Here is an 18,680-nt window from a genome sequence, read left to right as displayed (position 1 = left end):
AGGGGAAATACTGGAGGCATTACCACCCAAGCAAGGCATAAGAAAATTACACCCATTATCATTGCTATTATTTCAACACCGTTCTGGTTTTTTTTTTTTTGTTTTTTTTTTTGTTTTTTTTTTTTTCCTGAGATGAAGTCTCACTCTGTCGCCCAGACTGGAGTGCAATGGTGCAATCTCAGCTCACTGCAACCTCCGCCTCCTGGGTTCAAGCAGTTCTCCTGCCTCAGCCTCCTGAGTAGCTGGGATTTCCACCATGCATGGCTAATTTTTTTGTATTTTTGGTAGAGACGAGGTTTTACCATGTTGGCCAGGCTGGTCTCAAATTCTGACCTGAAAGTGATCCACCCGCCTTGTTCTTCCAAAGTGCTGGGATTACAGGTGTTAGCCACCACACTCAGCCTGTTCTGGTATTTCTTAACTTTATTAACTATCTAAGAAATTCAAAGAAGCTACCAAGGAGCTATCAACTAATAAGACAGTTCTAACTGAATCCAATACATACATTCAAAGCTTTACTTTATACTAGGCATCAGGGATTGGCAAACTGTCTATAAAGGTCAAAGAGTAAATATTTTAGGCTTTTTGGGCCATCCAGTTTCCATTGCAACTATTCGACTGTACCATTGGAGTGCAAAAGCAGCCATTAATAATGCATAAGCGAATGGATGTGGCTGTGTTCCAATAAAACTTCCAGGCAGTGGACTGGATTTTGCCTACTGGCAATGGTTTGATGACTTCTACTTTATACCACAGAAAGCAGTTGATGGGAAAAAGTTATCCTTTAAAACATCAAAAAAATATAAAGACCTAGAAACAAACTTTTTTTTTTTTTGAGACAGAGTTTCATTCTTGTTGCCCAGGCTGGAGTGCAATGGCATGATCTTGGCTCACTGCAATCTCTCCCTCCTGGTTCAAGTGATTCACCTGCCTCAGCCTTCTGAGTAGCTGGGATTACAGGTGCCACCATGCCTGGCTAATTTTTTTATTTTTAGTAGAGCCGGGGTTTCGCTATGTTAGGCTGGTCTTGAACTCGTGACCTCAGATAATCCACCTGCCTCGGCCTCCCAAAGTGCTGGGATTACAGGCATGAGCCACCGTACCCAGCTGAAATAAACTTTCTAAAAGGCAATTTGGCTATATGCATCAAAAATGAAATTTAGAGTACTCTTTCAACCCAATAATTCCATTTCTGGAAATTTATCCTAAGGATACATTTAGATAAGGACATAAAGATGTGTACACAAGGATGTTTATTACAGTGTTATTTATAATAAGAAAAGTTGGCCAGGCGCGGTGGCTCATGCCTGTAACCCCAGCACTTTGGGAGGCTGAGGCAGGCCAATCACTTGAGGTCAGGAGTTCGAGATTAGCCTGACCAACATGGTGAAACCCCATCTCTACTAAAAAATACAAAAATTAGCCAGGCGTGGTGGCAAGTGCCTGTAATCCCAGCTACTCAGGAGGCTGAGGCAGGAGAATCGCTCGTTTGAACCCAGGAGGCGGAGGTTGCAGTGAGCCGAGATCGTGCCATTGCACTCCAGCCTGGGTGACAAGAGGAAAGAAAAGAAAAGAGAAAAGGAAAGAAAAGAAAAGTTATCTACTGACATAATCTATGTCTATGAGGAATGCATAGTTTTAAGTTACAGAGTAGTATGTATAATACCAACTAATTTTTAAAATTAAGTTAGAGTAGTATGTATAATATCAGCTAATTTTTAAAATATATAGGTGTGCATATGAAGTTATGCATATGGACCCACACATGCAACAAAACCTGGAAAGAAATATCCCCAGTTGCTTTATTAGCAGTTATTTCTTGTGACGGATTTATGAGCGACCTTTCTTCTAATTTTTGCTCTTTTTTTATTTCTTCAATGGAGCTGGGAAATAAAATTTTTGATTTTTAAAAGGAAGCTAGCAAATACAAAAACCCTGTGCTTAACAATTTACTTGCATTTCTATTGATTTTGAAGGAGCCTGTAGACAGTACCCTCCTCAAACAAAGCATATTGACACTGATTTTAACTTTTATGTTAAAATTCCAGACACCCCTGGAAAGTTATTTAAGTTATCGTTAACCACTTCATGTCCTGAATATAGAAATCTTTGGGTTATAACAAATGCAAAAGGAGCATATGCCTGGAAATCTTGTAGTTTTCTTATCTTTCAGTAATGTTTCTGTATGCATGACTGTGCACGTGTGTGTGTTTGTGCACATGTGTGTGTACACATCTGTCTATTAAGAAAAGCCAGAGAAGGGAAATAGGAAATGGACAAGAATGGTAAATCAAAGACCAACATGAATTAATGTTCTACAGGGAAAAAAGTATTAGTAAACTCACTCCTCAAGGTCTTATTTATGATTTAATAGTATGAGAATTTTCCTTTTGGGTTAGGAGAAAATCCTGACATCCTTGTAAATTCCCATTTATAATTTACCAAGACTAAATTTGGGTCTCCTAATAGAAAATATAAGTCCATGTGATTTATATCTAGTTGTGAAATTTAAGTACATTTTTCCTTACAATTGACAATAGGTATCTAATTATTTATTTTGCCAAGAGTTTTACTTATTGTAAAATGATACATATTTAATTTTCATGTATTTAAAATCTTGGGAAAATGTAAATGGGAAGGGAAAATGATTTTTATAATTTCTCAGGAGTTCTTTGTAGGTGTTACTGAATGCAAGTTACATGGTGTAACTCACAGTTGTCAAAAAGAGCCAAAAAAAAAAACCATACTATTTTTGCCTTCTCAAAACAATTACCTTATCTGGCTTTGAAATCTTCCTACTTCCCTCCTGAAGTGGCCTTCTCCAATAGCTTAGCATAAAAATTAGATCCAATGCTAACAGAATATCCTCCAATAACAGACATTTCCAACTTTGGCGGGGGGCGGGGGATGTATTTGAGAAGATATGTATGTTTCTATGCATCCACGTGTGAGTATGTGTGTGTGAGCTTGTCATTGCTAGAGTGGCCATGGGAGAAAAGTGCATCTCCCTAGAGCCAACTTAGAAGTTAACAAGAACAATATGACAACCACAGGGTCATCCAGAGTTCTCAAAAGTGATGTCAAAAGATGATGAGGTGTTAAGTACATTTTGTAAGCCATGAAAATCCAGGACACAATGAGCAAGAAATGAAGTTTACTCTGAATACAACAAATGAGTATATTGATATAATTTTCATTAACTATTCCTTTGCTTCCAATCTCAATCAAATGCTCTTTATCCTTTGGCAGTAGAATTTACTATTGCCAAACATGAACATAACAACCTACATTAGTCTTATGTTGAGATCTGGGAGTCCAGAATTCTGCAAACTTTCCTTTCAACCTTTCATTTTAAAAATTCTTGGAAATGAATTTAGCATGGTAGTTAAAAAGTGAGAAGTCATGCTTCAAATCCCAAACTATGTTTTTCCTGTCAAATATTGCTCTCTATAAAGTGTATCACCAAACCCCAGTAGAAACTTACCCTTCAACTTGAGGTCAACATTATGTCTCAGCCAAGGATAAACCCCATAGCTTGGCATATCTTCGGGAATTGGATTATTGCTTATCCAGCCATCACAAGCGAACCGGAAGAAATTATCACAAGGATCCACAGACAGATTTACTTTACTTAAGATGGCAGCAGCTATTTAGAAAGAAAATCATAGGATTAATGACAAGCACTGAATGTTGTGTACTGTTCTTTTCCAAATTAAACAACAATTTCATATCAACCAGTTTCCAAGCCTTGGCATTTATATTTCCCCTTAAATAAACTCTCTGAATCTACCTCACTATATGAAATGACTACATTCAAAGTGAATGGATAGGCCGGGTGCAAGGGCTCATGCCTGTAATCCCAGCACTTTAGGAGGCCGAGGCAGGTGGACCACCTCAGGTCAGGAGTTTGAGACCAGTCTGACCAACATGGCGAAACCCCATCTCTACTAAAAATACAAAAATTAGCCAGATATGGTGATGCATGCCTGTAATCCCAGCTACTCAGAGGCTGAGGCAGGAGAATTACTTAAACCTAGGAGGCAGAGGTTGCAGTGAGCTGAGATCGCACCACTGCAGTCCAGCCTGGGGTGACAGAGTGAACCTGTCTCTCAAAAAAAAAAAAAAAATGGGAATGGATAAAAGTTTGGTGGTATTATCATCACTGATTTTTGCAGGGCCATCCCTAACATCTGTGGGGTATGGGACAAGAATACAAATAGAGCGTGTGGTCAATTGTTTGCAAAGATAACTGTGACTATTTCTTCTATCCTGCTTGTCCTTCTGCAAAGTGACCTTGCCACTCTTCCCATCAAGTGGTAGAGTCTATTTCCCCTGCCTTGAATTTGGACTGACCTTGTCACTTGCTTTGACCAACAGAATTGGCAGAAGTAACTTTCTGTGAGTTTCAAAGCTAAGCCTTAAGAGGCCTTGCACCTTCCATATTAACTCCCTTTGAATGGAGCCCTTTAGCTGCCCTTTGAAGCAGCCTCCTGGAGGACAAGAGGCCACACAGAGAAGAACCAAGCCAGCACAACTGCCAGGCATTGACTGAGGCCATCATTCACCTTCCAGTCCAGGCGCCCGTCTAGCTGAATGCAGTGGCACAAATGAGCCTAGGCAAAAATCAGCAGAGAAACCATCCACCAAACCCACAAAATCATGAGAAATATCCAATCATTTTTGTTCCAGGCCTCTATGGTTTGGGTGGTTTGCCTCACAGTGAAGGCTAATGGAAACAGAAGTTCATATGTCATCTATCTAAATATTTAAAAGTTATATTTACAAAATACTTTCAAATTCTTGAGCTCCTTGATATTCAGTGTAACTCTCAGAGAAATAAAGCCCCAGAAGAGACTCACAGAGATCCTGGAAGGGAGCTTGGGGCCATCAGGCAGGGAATTCTGGGGTGTAGAAGGAGAGGGCTGCCTACTTGGCTCCACAGACGCCTTGGTTGAAGGAGAGGCATGGCCAGAGGAGGGCCAAAGTAGGGTGTTCTAAATGAGGGACCCAGGTCTAGCAGTAGAACTGAGTATGTGTATAAGTTAACAGAAAGACACAATAGACTGATCTACCATTTTTTTCCTCTTTCATAAGCCCATACACAATTACATATAGAAGATAACCCACAGGTAGGAGATGTGTGCATAAATACGTAACCATGAACTTTAAAAGAAAACCCTTCATTACAAAATGAGAATTCCCAATATTGAACTCCAACGCTCTTCCAGCTGCCATGCAATTGCTGGCTACCATTCTAGCACAAAGATATGTACCAATTGATTTTTTAAAAACCAGACAATATTTTAATGACATTGAAAAGATGACATTCTGGGCAATTTTCATACTTTAAATAATGCCAGAATATATTTTTGTTTGAAGTAATGAAAACCCAAAGAGATTTCAGCTAAATATGAATGAACTGCCCCAAAAAAGTACAATCTGTGTCAATTTAGATACATATCTTACAGTTTGGTTACGTGTGTGGTTCCTCCAGGTTTAAAAATAAGGCTAGATATTTCTCCAGCCTAGACTTTCTACAAAAATTTCAAACAGCCTTTTGTCTTCAATGAAGTGAATAATATAAAAACATTCTAATTTCTATAGGACCTCAAAATCCCCACCATTTTCAAACCTCCCCCAACGACACACACACACACACACACACACAAAACACTAGCAAAAAATTGGTTTAGAAGCCAAACACTGTGGCTCATGCCTGTAATCCCAGCATTTTGGGAGTCTGAGGTGGGCAGATCACTTGAGCCTAGGAGTTCAAGACCAGCCTGGGCAACATGGCAAAACCCCGTCTCTTAAAAAAATAAAAAAATAAATAAAAATAAAGACTTAGAAGTTTGATAAATTTCAAATTGGCTTAACATTTTCGTGCTTCAGAACTAGCATCAGTTGTCTCTAATTACATTTTTAATTACTGCTACTTTTTTTATTTTTTATTATTTATTTATTTATTTATTTATTTATTTATTTATTTAAAGACAGAGTCTTGCTCTGTCGCCCAGGCTGGAGTGCAGTGGCGTGATCTCAGCTCACTGCAAGTTCTGCCTCCTGGGTTCACGCCATTCTCCTGCCTCTGCCTCCCAAGTAGCTGGGACTACAGGCACCCGCCACCACGCCCGGCTAATTTTTTTTTGTATTTTTAGTAGAGACGGGGTTTCACCACATTAGCCAGGATGGTCTCGATCTCCTGATCTCATGATCCACCCACCTTGGCCTCCCAAAGTGCTGGGATTACAGGCGTGAGCCACCGTGCGCGGCCACTTACTGCTACTATTTTATCATTAATATTTAATGTGCAAATGTGCTAGGACATAACAAAATCTTTCTTTTGGTTGGTATTTATAGTTACTGTATGCAGCCACAGAATGAATCTGCTATGTGACACCTCAGAGACATGGATCACACGTCTCAGTCCCACACAACATTTACAGTCACACAGGGGAGCCCTCACACGCATTTTTACCCACATGAGTACACTGTTTTCCAGCCTCCTTCTCAAACTTTCCCTGCCCCCAACCCTCAAATGTATCCTCTCCATCTCGCCAGTATTCTTGCAGGTACCTAGAAAAACTGCAAGGTCAGCTCTGACCTTGGCCCTGATACAAAAGTTGGGAAATACATCACTCACATTGAATTTGGAAAGAAGCCTGCTGAGTGAGAAAACTCTAGTTGCAGCCTCCCAATTCATCATTCACAATTCACAGCGGGGCACAGGGCTGCACTTTCTGCAGGGGAACTGTGACTTCAAATTGCAAGGGACCATAGTTGTCAAGACACCAAAACGCCTTTCCCCCTACTCAGCTCCATGGAGAAAACCCAGAGTCTTGTTTTAATAAAAGAAATATGATGATGAAGGAAATCTGTGAAAGCTCAGGCTGTGTACTCTTCCAAGTCACTATATATAAGGTTAATTGTCACACAGTCACCAGCTGCTGTTTATGTGGTACAGGTGGAGGCATCCTCCCTAAATAACAGCCTCTGTTTTTAGATTTAATCAAGGATGAAGGGAGAGAGTAGTAATAATAATAATTAACAATAATAAAATCACCAATAGGGAGTATTTCCTTTTTGCCAGGACCTACGCTAAGCCCTTTTTAAGCAATATGGTATCATCACAAACTCTAGTCAGACCACTTGTGTTTGAATGAGGGAAACACCATGCAGCAGCTAAGACACCTTAGGCAGTTGATTTAACCTGTGTCTTAGTTTCCTCACCTGAAAATGGGGATAATAATAGCACCCCATGGAATCATTATGCAAATTAAATATATGTAAAGTGCTTAGAATAGTGTTGGGCACATTACCATATAAATGCATGATGCCCAGTGAAGTCTGAATTTCTGATAAACAACCACCTTTTAGAATAAGTAGGTACCAAATAGTCCATGAGACATACACCAGAAAAAGTAGTCATTGTATATCTGCAATCAAATTTCACTAAGCATCCTGTATGTATGTATGTATGTAGTTAGCTAAATCTGGGAACTGTAATTCCACAATCACTTATCTGAAACTCTTGAGGTTAGATATGTTTCAGAGCTCATAGATTTTTCAGATTTTAGAAAATAAATACATTGCATATAACCACAGATCATGTAATACTTCAGCAATGGCTGGAGTGGCAGGCCTGAAGCAAGTGCATTAATGTTTCTATAGGGAAACATATGCATATTCTTGTAAGTAGGATAAATGAAATCTGAAGCAGCCTCACATGAGTTAAGATCCAATTTTGCCATCAAAGGAATTGAGATCAGGCCCCCATCTTGCCAACTGAGAGTTACATCGTTTTCTGGGTTTGGGGTTAAGAATCAGCATTGGGAACCTAAATTACTGCTACTACCATTATTATTTTCTTTTTCTAATTTTTTTTTTTTGAGACGGAGTCTCACTATGTTGCCCAGGCTGAACTGCAACCTCCCCCTTGGGGTTGAAGTGCAGATTCAACCTGCAATCTCGGCTCACTGCAACCTCCACCTCCCAGGTTCAAGTGATTGTCCTGCCTCGGCCTCCCAGGTAGCTGGGATTACAGGCTTGCGCCACCACGCCTGGCTAATTTTTGTATTTTTAGTAGACATGGAGTTTCACCATGTTGGCCAGACTGGTCTTGAACTCCTGGCCTGAAGTGATGTGTCCGCCTCAGCGTCCCAAAGTGCTGGGGTGGCAGGCGAGAGCCACCGTGCCCAGTCCATTATTATTTTCTTTTATTCTCACAACTAGTGTAAGTAAAACCTGTTATTCCCATTTCACACTTGGTGAGACTGAGGCTTAGGGTGGCTATATATTTAGCCCAGGATCATGTGGCTTGTAAATAGCTAAATCATGCTTCAAACCCAGTCAGCCTGTCTGCCCTTATCTGTGATCATGGGCATGCATGCCCTTTCCTTGTTTCTTTGCATTCTTTGCACAGCTCTTATTTTGAAAGAGGGATTAAAATAAGAGGACACAGAGAAGAGGAGAGTTATGGAGAGGAAGCATCTCAGAAGTGGTTGGCACCTGCTCAGAAATGGTCCAGAAGGCGATCAAACACTCTAGTCTTCTGAACTTTCAGCATGCACGCCCACGCACGCACAGCCTCTTGTTTAAGGCCCTGGCTTGGCCGCAATTCTCCTGTCATGTGTACTCACAGCTGTTCTGCAGACCCCTGGGCACACTGAGGCTCACGTTACACTAAAGAGAACTGGGTCTTTGGTGAGCCTTTCACTCCAGAAACAGCAAAATCAATATTTTTTTTCAACATTAGAAAGCCATTCGCCAATGTGAAAATTAAAAACAGGACAGCAAGGCAAAACACACTAGCTGGCAGAAGGCAACATCTTTGAATGTCAGTCTGTAAGTTTTAGTCTTGCATTATTATGATTCATAATACAGAACTAAAACTCATGAAATAAGTGGCCTTCCATACAAAAAAGTGTTCTAAACTCAAGTTGAAAATTTATGAGCTCAAAAATTCCCATTTCACACATCTGCAAGAACCCCACCACAGCCAAAGCACCAGGTGACATAAACTCTAAAACCTGTCCTGATAGTTCCGCCTGCTCTCTCACCCCACTCCATGACAATCTCTCGCCACTGGAGAAAACCCCAGGTCAACTACTCAAGCCTGGAGCAGGAAAGGGCCTGGGAGTTCTCAGATAGTTCCAGGGCCAAAAAGAGTTGCCTGGCATGGCCCCATATCACCAAGGAAAAGACGGAAAGGAGCCAGACATGGACACGAAGTCCAGCTCTGCTACTAACTCAGGATGAGACCCTGGGCAGTTATTTAGCCTCCAGAAGCCTCCATTTCCTCATCTGTCAGTGAGGCTGGTGATAGCACTGACTTCATAGGGGTCTTATGAAGGTTTTATGAGATGGTGCCTGTAAGGCACTCAACACACAGCCTGGTTAAAATATATATATATATATATAGAGAGAGAGAGATCACTTAAGAATGGAACAAAAAAAGAACTCTACTAACATAATTATCTAAGCCACTACCTTTGTATAAGGTCTCAGAATTTACAAGCTCTTTCACCTAAGTGTTTCCCATCTCAATAAACACCACTGCCCAACCATCACCAAAAATCTAAGCATCACCCACAATTGTCTGCTTTTGTTCACAGCCCGCATCGAATCCTTCAATAGGCCCTCTACCTCCTAAACCTTCCCCCATTCTCCCTCTCCATCTCTTGAATTCAAGACAGCATCGTCTGTCACCTGGTGTACAGAAATAAACCTACCTGAGTCACCTTCTTCTATTCTTGCTCCCTATGGTCTCTTCTCCATCAAGAAAGACTCCCTCTAACTGAGCCCTCCACCGAGACATCTTTTGAAATGCTCCTAAGATGTATTCTCTTTCATAAAAGCCTCCAGAGGCTTTTGAGCACACTTAAGGAAAGCCCAAACTCACTGGCACTTGGGTCCCCCATTGACTCCTCATCACTTGCACCTCACCTAGCAAGCTCCTCCCGTTCCTCAAGTCCACCAAGTTCATGCTTCTATGCACCCTTTGCCCCATCTGTTCCCCCCACCTGGAAAGCCCTTGCCTCAGTCTTCACACAGCAGTTCCCTCCTCATCATTCAAAGGTCACCTCCAAGGTCATGTCCTCCGGCTTTTCAATCTAGCCATCCTGTCACTTGCTATCACATTGTTCTATTTTTTTTTTAATTTTCTCTATAACATGTTCCACTGACTGATATTCCTCTTTCTTTCTTTCAGAGATGGGGTCTCACTAATTTGCCCAGGCTGGCCTCCAACTCCAGGGCTCAAGCCTCAGCCTCCCATGTGGCTGGAACTAAAGGCACGTGTCACCACACCCAGTTTCATAATTTTCTCATTGTATTAATTGCCTTATTGTCTTTCTTCCCATACCTGGTTCACTGCTCTATTTCCAAAACCTAATTCAGTACCTCATGTGCAACAAATATTTGGTGAATTTGTTCATTAACCTTTTAAGGCCAAGAGGAAAGTGAAAGGGCCACATGCTTGTTTGATGACTTCCCTTTTGGAAAAAGGAAAAAAGTGTCCCTGCCCACTTAAAGAATGAGGGTGAGGGCTAGAATCTGGTTCCCTGAAATCTAGGCCCTAACACTGATTTAGGAGGGAAATCTAATAGCTGTGTGTGGGACCCCCAGGTTTCCCCTCACCTCCCCACCGCCGCTTTCGGTGTCCTAACCAAAAATTACACAATACCCTGACCACTCTGTGACCCAGCCACCTGCAGGTTTGTTTTGTTTTGTTTTTTTGAGACAGAAGTTCCCTCTGTCACCGAGGCTGGAGTGCAATGGTGCAATATCAGCTCACTGCAGCCTCCGCCTCCTGGGCTCAAGCAATTCTCATGCCTCAGCCTCCCGAGTAACTGAGATTATAGGCATGAGCCACCATGCCCGGCTAATTCCAGCTGCTGGTTTTTCCCAGCAGGCTTAGGTCCAAACTGGACCCTTGAACATTCCCAGGCACTGATAAAGGTATCTAAGTTGATGCACAAAACACTGAAAGAAACTAGTACCGGCTCTGAGCCAAATTCCTTAAACCCGCATATAGTCTCCACACCCTAATGCCCTAAGTAGAACACCCCTTTTCTCTCACTGTCTTGAGGATACACTGCAGCACTTTCAACATAAGTTGCACTAATAAATGCTTTGGACTGACCGGCCGCCCTGGCATTTATTTAGTGCTTCTTTCTTTGGAATCCCAACTGGCCCCATCTCGGGATGGGATATTCCCTCATGGGAATTTCCCTGTTGCTGCTTTTGGGGCAACTCCAGCCATGAGTTTGATGGGATAAGACACTGTGGCAAAACTGCGGCCACTTTAAACACTCATCTTCACCCTGGGATATCCACTGATACACAGCCTGGTCACCTCAAGAGAAGTTTGACTTGCAACATGTGACAGAAAAAAGAGATTCCCAGCCGGGCACAGTGGCTCTTGCCTGTAATCCCAGCACTTTGGGAGGCCAAGGCGGGTGGATCACTTGAGGTCAGGAGTTCGAGATCAGTGTGGCCAACATGGTGAAACTCCGTCTCTACTAGAAATACAAAAATCAGCTGGGCGTGGTGGTGGGCACTTGTAATCCCAGCTACTAGGGAGGCTGAGGCAGGAGAATCACTTGAGCCCAGGAGGTGGAGAATGCAGTGAGCTGAGATCGTGCCAGCCTGGGCGACAGAGCAAGACTCCGTCTCAATTTTTAAAAAAGAGAAAAGGGACTCCCACTGACAATGGAAGCGTGGATTTATTTGCAAAGGAGCCTTGCTTAGAGGCAGGCAAGTCAGACCCACAGACCAGAAAATAGGCAACTGCTTAAGGTAAAGAGGAATTCATAGCCAGCGGAGCCATAGGAAGACCAGTGTTCTCTGCCTGTGGGTCTTAAGAGAGGCCATTCAGCCTTCCAAGCCCCTTCCTGATTTCCTTGTAACAACGCTTAGAATACCACAGTTTTTGCAAGGAAAAAGAAAACAGGAAACCTAAGCTCCACTGTTTCACACCAAAACTTGAAAATAAACTTAAAATTTCTTCAAAATTGCATTTCGTACTTGGTAAACCTCAAGCAAACAGAATACTAAAAATACCACCTGTCTTCTCTTCCACTTCCCAAGGTACCATAATTATAACTTGACACAGGATGGAAAACTGTGACTTACCCGCTTCGATGCATTCTGGCTTCAGGCAGTACTCCTGTTTAGCTTGGAGACTTAAGAGACCTTGACTCACTGAAAAAACAGACCAAAATAAATGGCTGAGTTGTAGCAGACCACCATCCGGTAAAGCACCCTCGGAAACATACGCAAGATATTTGATATCAGTTCATCCTTCTCAGTGTTGACACGGTATTCCAAAACCCAGTTGGTTCAATGTCACGAAACCAGACTCTAGTTGCTAGCTAAATAACCTTGGTAAGACTCTTGGTTGCTTTGAAACTCAGTTCTCTCGTACGTAAGATAAGTGAGTATAACTAGACCAGAGCTCCTAAGAGTGTGGTCTCTAGAGCAGCAGCTGCTGCTGCTGCTGCACCTGGAAGCTTGTTAGAAAGCCACGCCAGATCTTGACTCAGAAACCCTGGGGGTGGGGCCCAGCCATCTGCGGTTTAACAAGCCCCCCAGGTGATTCCAATACATGCTCAAATATGAGCACCACTGGGCGAGACACTCTCTAAAGTCGCTTCAACCTCCAATTATCAGTGGTTTAAGTCTCATACTTTCACTCTATTGGTTGTAACTCCATGCCCATGTTCAAGATGGGAAAATTGAAACTTTTAAACTATGTCATTTGGAGCCAATCAGAGTGGAAATAGAAAGCTAGCATGTTTGGCTTTTAGAGTTCTGGATCTTATCTAAACCATCCATACAGATACGGACCAAAAAAGGGGTAGGGGTAAAGAATATACTGAACATATCTCAATCACCTATTGATAGCAACAGTCATTGTCCGCCTGCCCTGAACCCCACAAACTCTCCGCCCACCAGGCCCAGCTTAGCTACCAGAAATTTGCAACTTTGTGGACCAAGCTTCCAGCTATTTCCTCCCTTCCCCCACTCCAAAAAAAAAAACAAGTCTAAAATTGAAATAGCTTTTCACCAATGGCTTAATATCTCCATCTGCCTGGCAACATTATCTAAATAGGTGTCTGCAGAAGTACAGAAAGGTGCCCAATTTGTCAACCCCAGGTAGCACCTGGGCATTAGCAGATGTGAGTTTAAGATTTCAAAAGTATTTGTAGTAGCTGAGGAAATTCTGGGGAATTCATTCTTGCTGTGCTCTGTGAGCAGAAACAATGAATCATTTGGAGATGTGGCCATGGGGAGAGGGATGGTGGGAGGTGAATGGGGACCAAGGCCCTCTGTGGCAGAAAGCTCGGCAGTACCTATATTTCTGCTAGAGATGGAAGACCTGTAGATTACTACCCAGTGTGGCGAGTTTTTATTATTTATTAACCCACTCTCTAAATGGAGCCTGCTTTTCCTTTGTTCTTTTTCTCTGCTGCCATCCTCCAAACAGCCTCTTTGCATTGTGTTACATTAGAGATTCAAGAAAACTGCCGATGAAACATCTCAGTCCTATTTTTTTTTTTTTTTTTCGAGACAAGACTCTCACTCTGTCGCCCAGGCTGGAGTGCAGTGGGGTGATCTTGGCTCACTGCAAGCTCTGCCTCCCGGATTCACGCCATTCTCCTGCCTCAGCCTCCCGAGTAGCTGGGACTACAGGCACCCGCCACCACGCCCGGCTAATTTTTTTGTATTTTTTAGTGGAGATGGGGTTTCACCATGTTAGCCAGGATGGTCTCGATCTCCTAACCTCATGATCCACCCGCCTCGACCTCCCAAAGTGCTGGGATTACAGGAGTGAGCCACCACGCCTGGCCCATCTCAGTCCTGTTTTTAAGAAAATAAGTTTCTTAGCAAAAAGGTGTGTTTTGATTTCTGTATAAAGCAAAAAAAAAAAAAAAGTTATGTAAAAAAAAATATATGGGCAGCATAAAGATTAGTGTGCAATATTCCAATATGCCTGGGTGGCAGAACCTCAGGGGGAATTTTCCCCATCAGTCAATTTTTATATGTTGACCTAATGTTCTTTAGTGAGCATGTGTTCTTTTATATAATGCAAAAATAAGCTTTATTGTAAATAATATTTTTATAATTCTGGACAATACCTTCTTGATCCTAGCCTTATTTTAAAAAACAAAATAGCTAATAAAATCGTTAAAGACTTATTCCTTTCATGAGAGATAATTCTTGACCCAAAACCTCAAAGGAAGAAGTAAAATCAGGTATCTTTATCTAACGATGAGCAGAAGGAAGGTTTTAAATATAACTAATTAGGCCAGGTGCAGTGGCTCAGGCCTGTAATCCCAGCACTTTGGGTGGCTGAGGTGGGCAGATCACCTGAGGTCAGGAGTTCGAGGCCAACCTGGCCAACATGGTGAAACCCCATCGCTACTAAAAATACAAATCTTAGCTGGGCGTGGTGGTGCACGCCTGTAATCCCAGCTACTCAGGAGGCTGAGGCAGGATAATTGCTTGAACCCAGGAGGCGGAGGTTGTAGCGAGCCAAGATCGCACCACTGCACTCCAGCCTGGGTGACAGAGTGAGACTCCGTCTCAAAAAAAAAAAAAAAAAAAAAAAAAAATATATATATATATATATATATGTACGTGTGTGTGTGTATATATATAATTAATTAATTGGGACACTGACAGACCCAACCCCTCAAGGAAGAGCATTATCTCCATGGATGGGGTTATTTTAAAATTCTCCAAATAAATGAGGATCAATAAGCCCAGAAAATGTGAAGGTGTAAGTGAATGAAATAGAAACAATAAAGAAAATATTTTTAATATAAAAATTAAGATGTTACTTTTGAACGGTTAGGAGCTTTAAAAAATACATGTAAATAGCAGTTTGGTTTCTCATTGTAGATTTCTCTATAACCAGAGGAAATGCCCTTAGGATGCAGTGGAGTCATCCACAGATCAAGAGCATAAGAATGGCCAGAAAGCAGGGGTCAGCAAACTATGGCCCGTAGGTCAAATCCATTGCCTGTTTCTGTACAGCCCAGGAGCTACGAATGGCTTTTACATTTTTTTCATGGTTGGGAAAAATAAAAAGAAAAATAATATTTCATGACATATGAAAAGTATATAAAATTCCAATTTCAGTGTCTAGAAATCGGATTTTCTTGGCACACAGCCATGCCCATTTGTGTACATATTGTCTATGGATGCTTTTGTGCAACAACAGCAGAATTGAGTAGTTGCAAGAGGCCGTATGGCCCACAGAGCCAAATATATTCACTATCTGGCTCTTGGCAGAAAAAGTTTGCCGGCCATTGCATCTGAGAAAGATTGTGGGGAGGAAAGAGAGGGGAAGGAGAAGAAGAAAGGACACTTGAAAATAAATAAACAGGTTACAGGCATATATGTTTTCCATTCTGGTGCTCTGTAGCTTCTCGGAAGCCACTGCAAGACCACTGGCAATCACTCTTACTGTAGAAGCACTAAGGTTGCGAGGAGAGATTATCCCAGAGCCTCAGATACAAAGATGAGGTAAGAAGGGATGCTAGAAATTGCAGGCATGTAAGTGAATGTGGACAGGCAGAGAAATATACCACAAAGTCAACCAGGAAGCCCCTTGAAGAGACGACGACCCTAACTAGAATATTGTCATGAAGAGCATTGCCAGGCAGGTCCCTGGAGCTTTTCAGACAAGCACTTTGCCTGGGTGCAGAGTGGAGGTGGGTGGCAGAGTTGAGGAGAGGGACGGGGAGAGGGGGTAAGGGGGTGATTCTAAAATAGTGCAGAAATATTTGACAAAAAGAAGTGTCCCTGAATGTATACATCCAAATAGATATGGTCACCTGAAGCAATGCTTCTCAAACCTGCATTTGCAAACAGTCCCCTGGGGGTCTTGTGAAAATGCAGATTGTGAATCAGCGGGTCTGGGGTGGAGCTCAAGCTCCCCGGTGATGCTAATGCTGCTGGTCCACAGACCCCATTTTGAGAAGCAAAGTTGTAGAGGCCACAGCCTCAGTTTGCCCTTATTCTCTAACATCATTTGAGCTCCTCTTAGAGAGTCAAGGTGAGAGCCAGGTTATTGGGCACGCTGGAAAGTTCTCTTTCATATTTTATGCAGGCCTCCTTATCCATAATAGTAGTGTCTGGCTTGATGAATTTTACTTTGCTCTAAAAACATCGGCACTATTTCCTGAGAATAATTTTCTCTGAAAGAACAAAGATTTGCTGCCGTGGAGAATCTTTCAACCGATATGCCACGGCCTCAGGATGTAATCATAAAAGTAGAGTTTTGTAAAAGTTTTGTGCAGTGGTAATATCATTAAAAAGAGTACATATTTTTACATAAACAATAATTATTGGGATTTTTAAGTTTGGGAGCATTTGCAAAACCTAACCTTGCAGTCACGTTGCACATAGCATGTAGTCTTTTGGCATGCCCATAGAATTTTTCCTCTTGTTTTGAATTTCAGCAGAGGACACTTGTCTAAACCCTAAGTGCTGAGCAATCTTACAAGAGTTTTCAAGAGCCACAGATTCAGTTGCAGGAGTAGGAGATTTCGCTTTATCAGAAAGCAATAAACCCATCTAATTTCCTAAATCTTCAGCCACGGAAAGCATGGAAAGATGGTTTGCTCATTTTAGCAGTTTTCAACCACACAACCCTAACTCTTTTAAAGTTTAATTACTGGTTTACCCCTGCCAAAATAAACATGGCCTCCTGCAGGTTTGCTACATTTCAAACTGCACCTAGAATCTCCTCGTTCCTATGTAACGTTCAAGTTAATGAAGTATTATGGGTTGTATGAGAAAAATTAAAACGGTAATAATCAAGGGTTCAGAAAGCCTAGAATTTTAGAAAATCCCTCACTCCTTTCCAAGATATTTGATTCTTTTTCATAGGAATACACTTCTATCATCCTATATACTCTCTGGGTACATCATTCTCACCAACAGTCATTAAAATAACTGAATCACAATATCTTTCAAATCTTGGGGGAAAACCTCTGTTTTCCTTCGTATTAATTTGTAAATCAAATTGCATCTCACCAGAGTCACTGGATAAGAAAGGAATTGAAGAATATCATTAAAAGCACACTTTAAAGGACTGATTTGTGTTTTGTGAATTAAATTTCATGATTCGTTCAAGCAAACATTAATAAAAGTCAAATGGAAAGACACTCCAGCATGGTTTTCATCACAATGTAAAGTCTTTCCTCAAAATATAAATGAAACTATGTGACTATGAATTCACAAACACTCATTTTGCTAAATGTACCACATAAAAATTTTTCCACCCAATGCAACAGAATCAGCCAGCCACTCGAAGCCACTTACACCCACTTTGCCTTCTGGACTATACATTTGGTACTTGGGTGTATTTATTTATTTAGGCTCCTTAAAAAAGCCTTCTTTATCATTTGCATATTTGATAGAAACTAAAGATGCACCACCTACGAACGCAGGCAAACAGCCCTATACCTGTGTTATGACAAGTTCTGCTACAATAAAGCACAAGGAAACTTCTCGACACACATCCAGTTCCCCCGGCCTCCTGCACTCCACTTACCTAGAAAGAGGATCGTGCCCAGAACTAGGGTGCCACCGACAAACACGACCAGGGCAATTCGAGTGCCTCTGTTGGCCTTCTTTCCAGTCTCCACGCTGCTCCCTGTTTCTGCTTCCATCAGAAGGGCCGTAGAGAGCACACGAGAAGAAAGTCACTTTTCGTGGTTTGGTGGCTGGTCTCAAGAGCGAGGCGTTGACATCCAAGGCTCTCTTGCTCTTCTACTAAAGGGCAGCTTAAAAAACTCCCGTCAGGAAATCTCCCCTCGCCACCCTTTCTCAAATAATTCTTCACAAATGAAAATTATAAAAACCAAAATATTGGTTGCCTTGGCTTTCCCCCTGACTAGACAAAACAAACAGTGTTGCTTTATCTTGGTGCTCTCCCTCAGCAAAGTCCCTCTCAACCGATTGTTTGGCAGGCTCTTCTCTCAAGCGTTCCGAGTATACATGTTTTACTATGTTGCTGAACAGATGTTTTAGCTATTTAAATGTATAGTCACTTGGGGAGGAAAAAAACAATTGTTTTATCAAAACTGGATTCTCGTGAAACTCCCCCAAATCATGATAAGTTAGGTGGCCAGGATTCACCGGACCCACTTCAAGATCTCAATTAATCATGTAATTCTGTTGCAAGAATCATTCTGCTTGCCTGAATTGTCTTCATCAAAGATATTCTTTCAGTGTGTGAGTCCCTTTTTAAAGCCTTCTAAGAGTTCCTAGGATATCCTGGAGCATTTTATTTTAGGAACTTTGTGTATGATAGCATGTGCCAAAAATCAGTCATAGTCCAGTGCAGTGCAAAGTAGCAATTAAGACAACCTACAGAGGCTGATGGTTTGAACTGGAACTTTTTCTTAAAGGAAGGAGAAAAAGCACTTCCTCTTTGTGGTACTAAGAAGTGTACAAAAAAAAACCTCACAAAAAAACACAAGTGCGTGAATTAAGTTTATTAGCAACTACAAAAGATATGATGAAAAATTTTTTCCTTGTGTGTTTTTGATGAAAAGTGCACCATGTGTTTTGTCTGCCACTCCTACTGAGGCAGCCATTCATTAGGATGTTTTTGTGTTTACATAAACTGTCCACTTCAGCAGATTCCCCAGGATGAATTC

At 41.7% G+C, this 18,680-nt stretch overlaps 1 protein-coding gene across 1 annotated transcript in view; it reads right to left on the bottom strand.

The window, feature by feature from the left end:
- Positions 1-18,379, bottom strand: part of PHEX (phosphate regulating endopeptidase X-linked) — a 219,288-nt gene extending 200,909 nt beyond the window's left edge. Inside the window, exons 1-3 of the mRNA XM_055106306.2 lie at positions 17,570-18,379; positions 12,136-12,204; positions 3,485-3,646 (exon numbers count right to left, since the gene is read on the bottom strand). Coding sequence (XP_054962281.1) covers positions 3,485-3,646; positions 12,136-12,204; positions 17,570-17,687 — 349 coding nt within the window. The 5' untranslated portion in view covers positions 17,688-18,379. The remainder of the gene's footprint in view (positions 1-3,484; positions 3,647-12,135; positions 12,205-17,569) is intronic.
- Between the last annotated feature and the right edge of the window lie 301 nt (positions 18,380-18,680).

Source organism: Pan paniscus, chromosome X (assembly GCF_029289425.2).
Source record: "Pan paniscus chromosome X, NHGRI_mPanPan1-v2.0_pri, whole genome shotgun sequence".
In the NCBI taxonomy this organism is placed as follows: Eukaryota; Metazoa; Chordata; class Mammalia; order Primates; family Hominidae; genus Pan; species Pan paniscus.
Note: the sequence above shows the minus strand (reverse complement) of the source record. Positions and strands in the feature narration are given on the sequence as shown.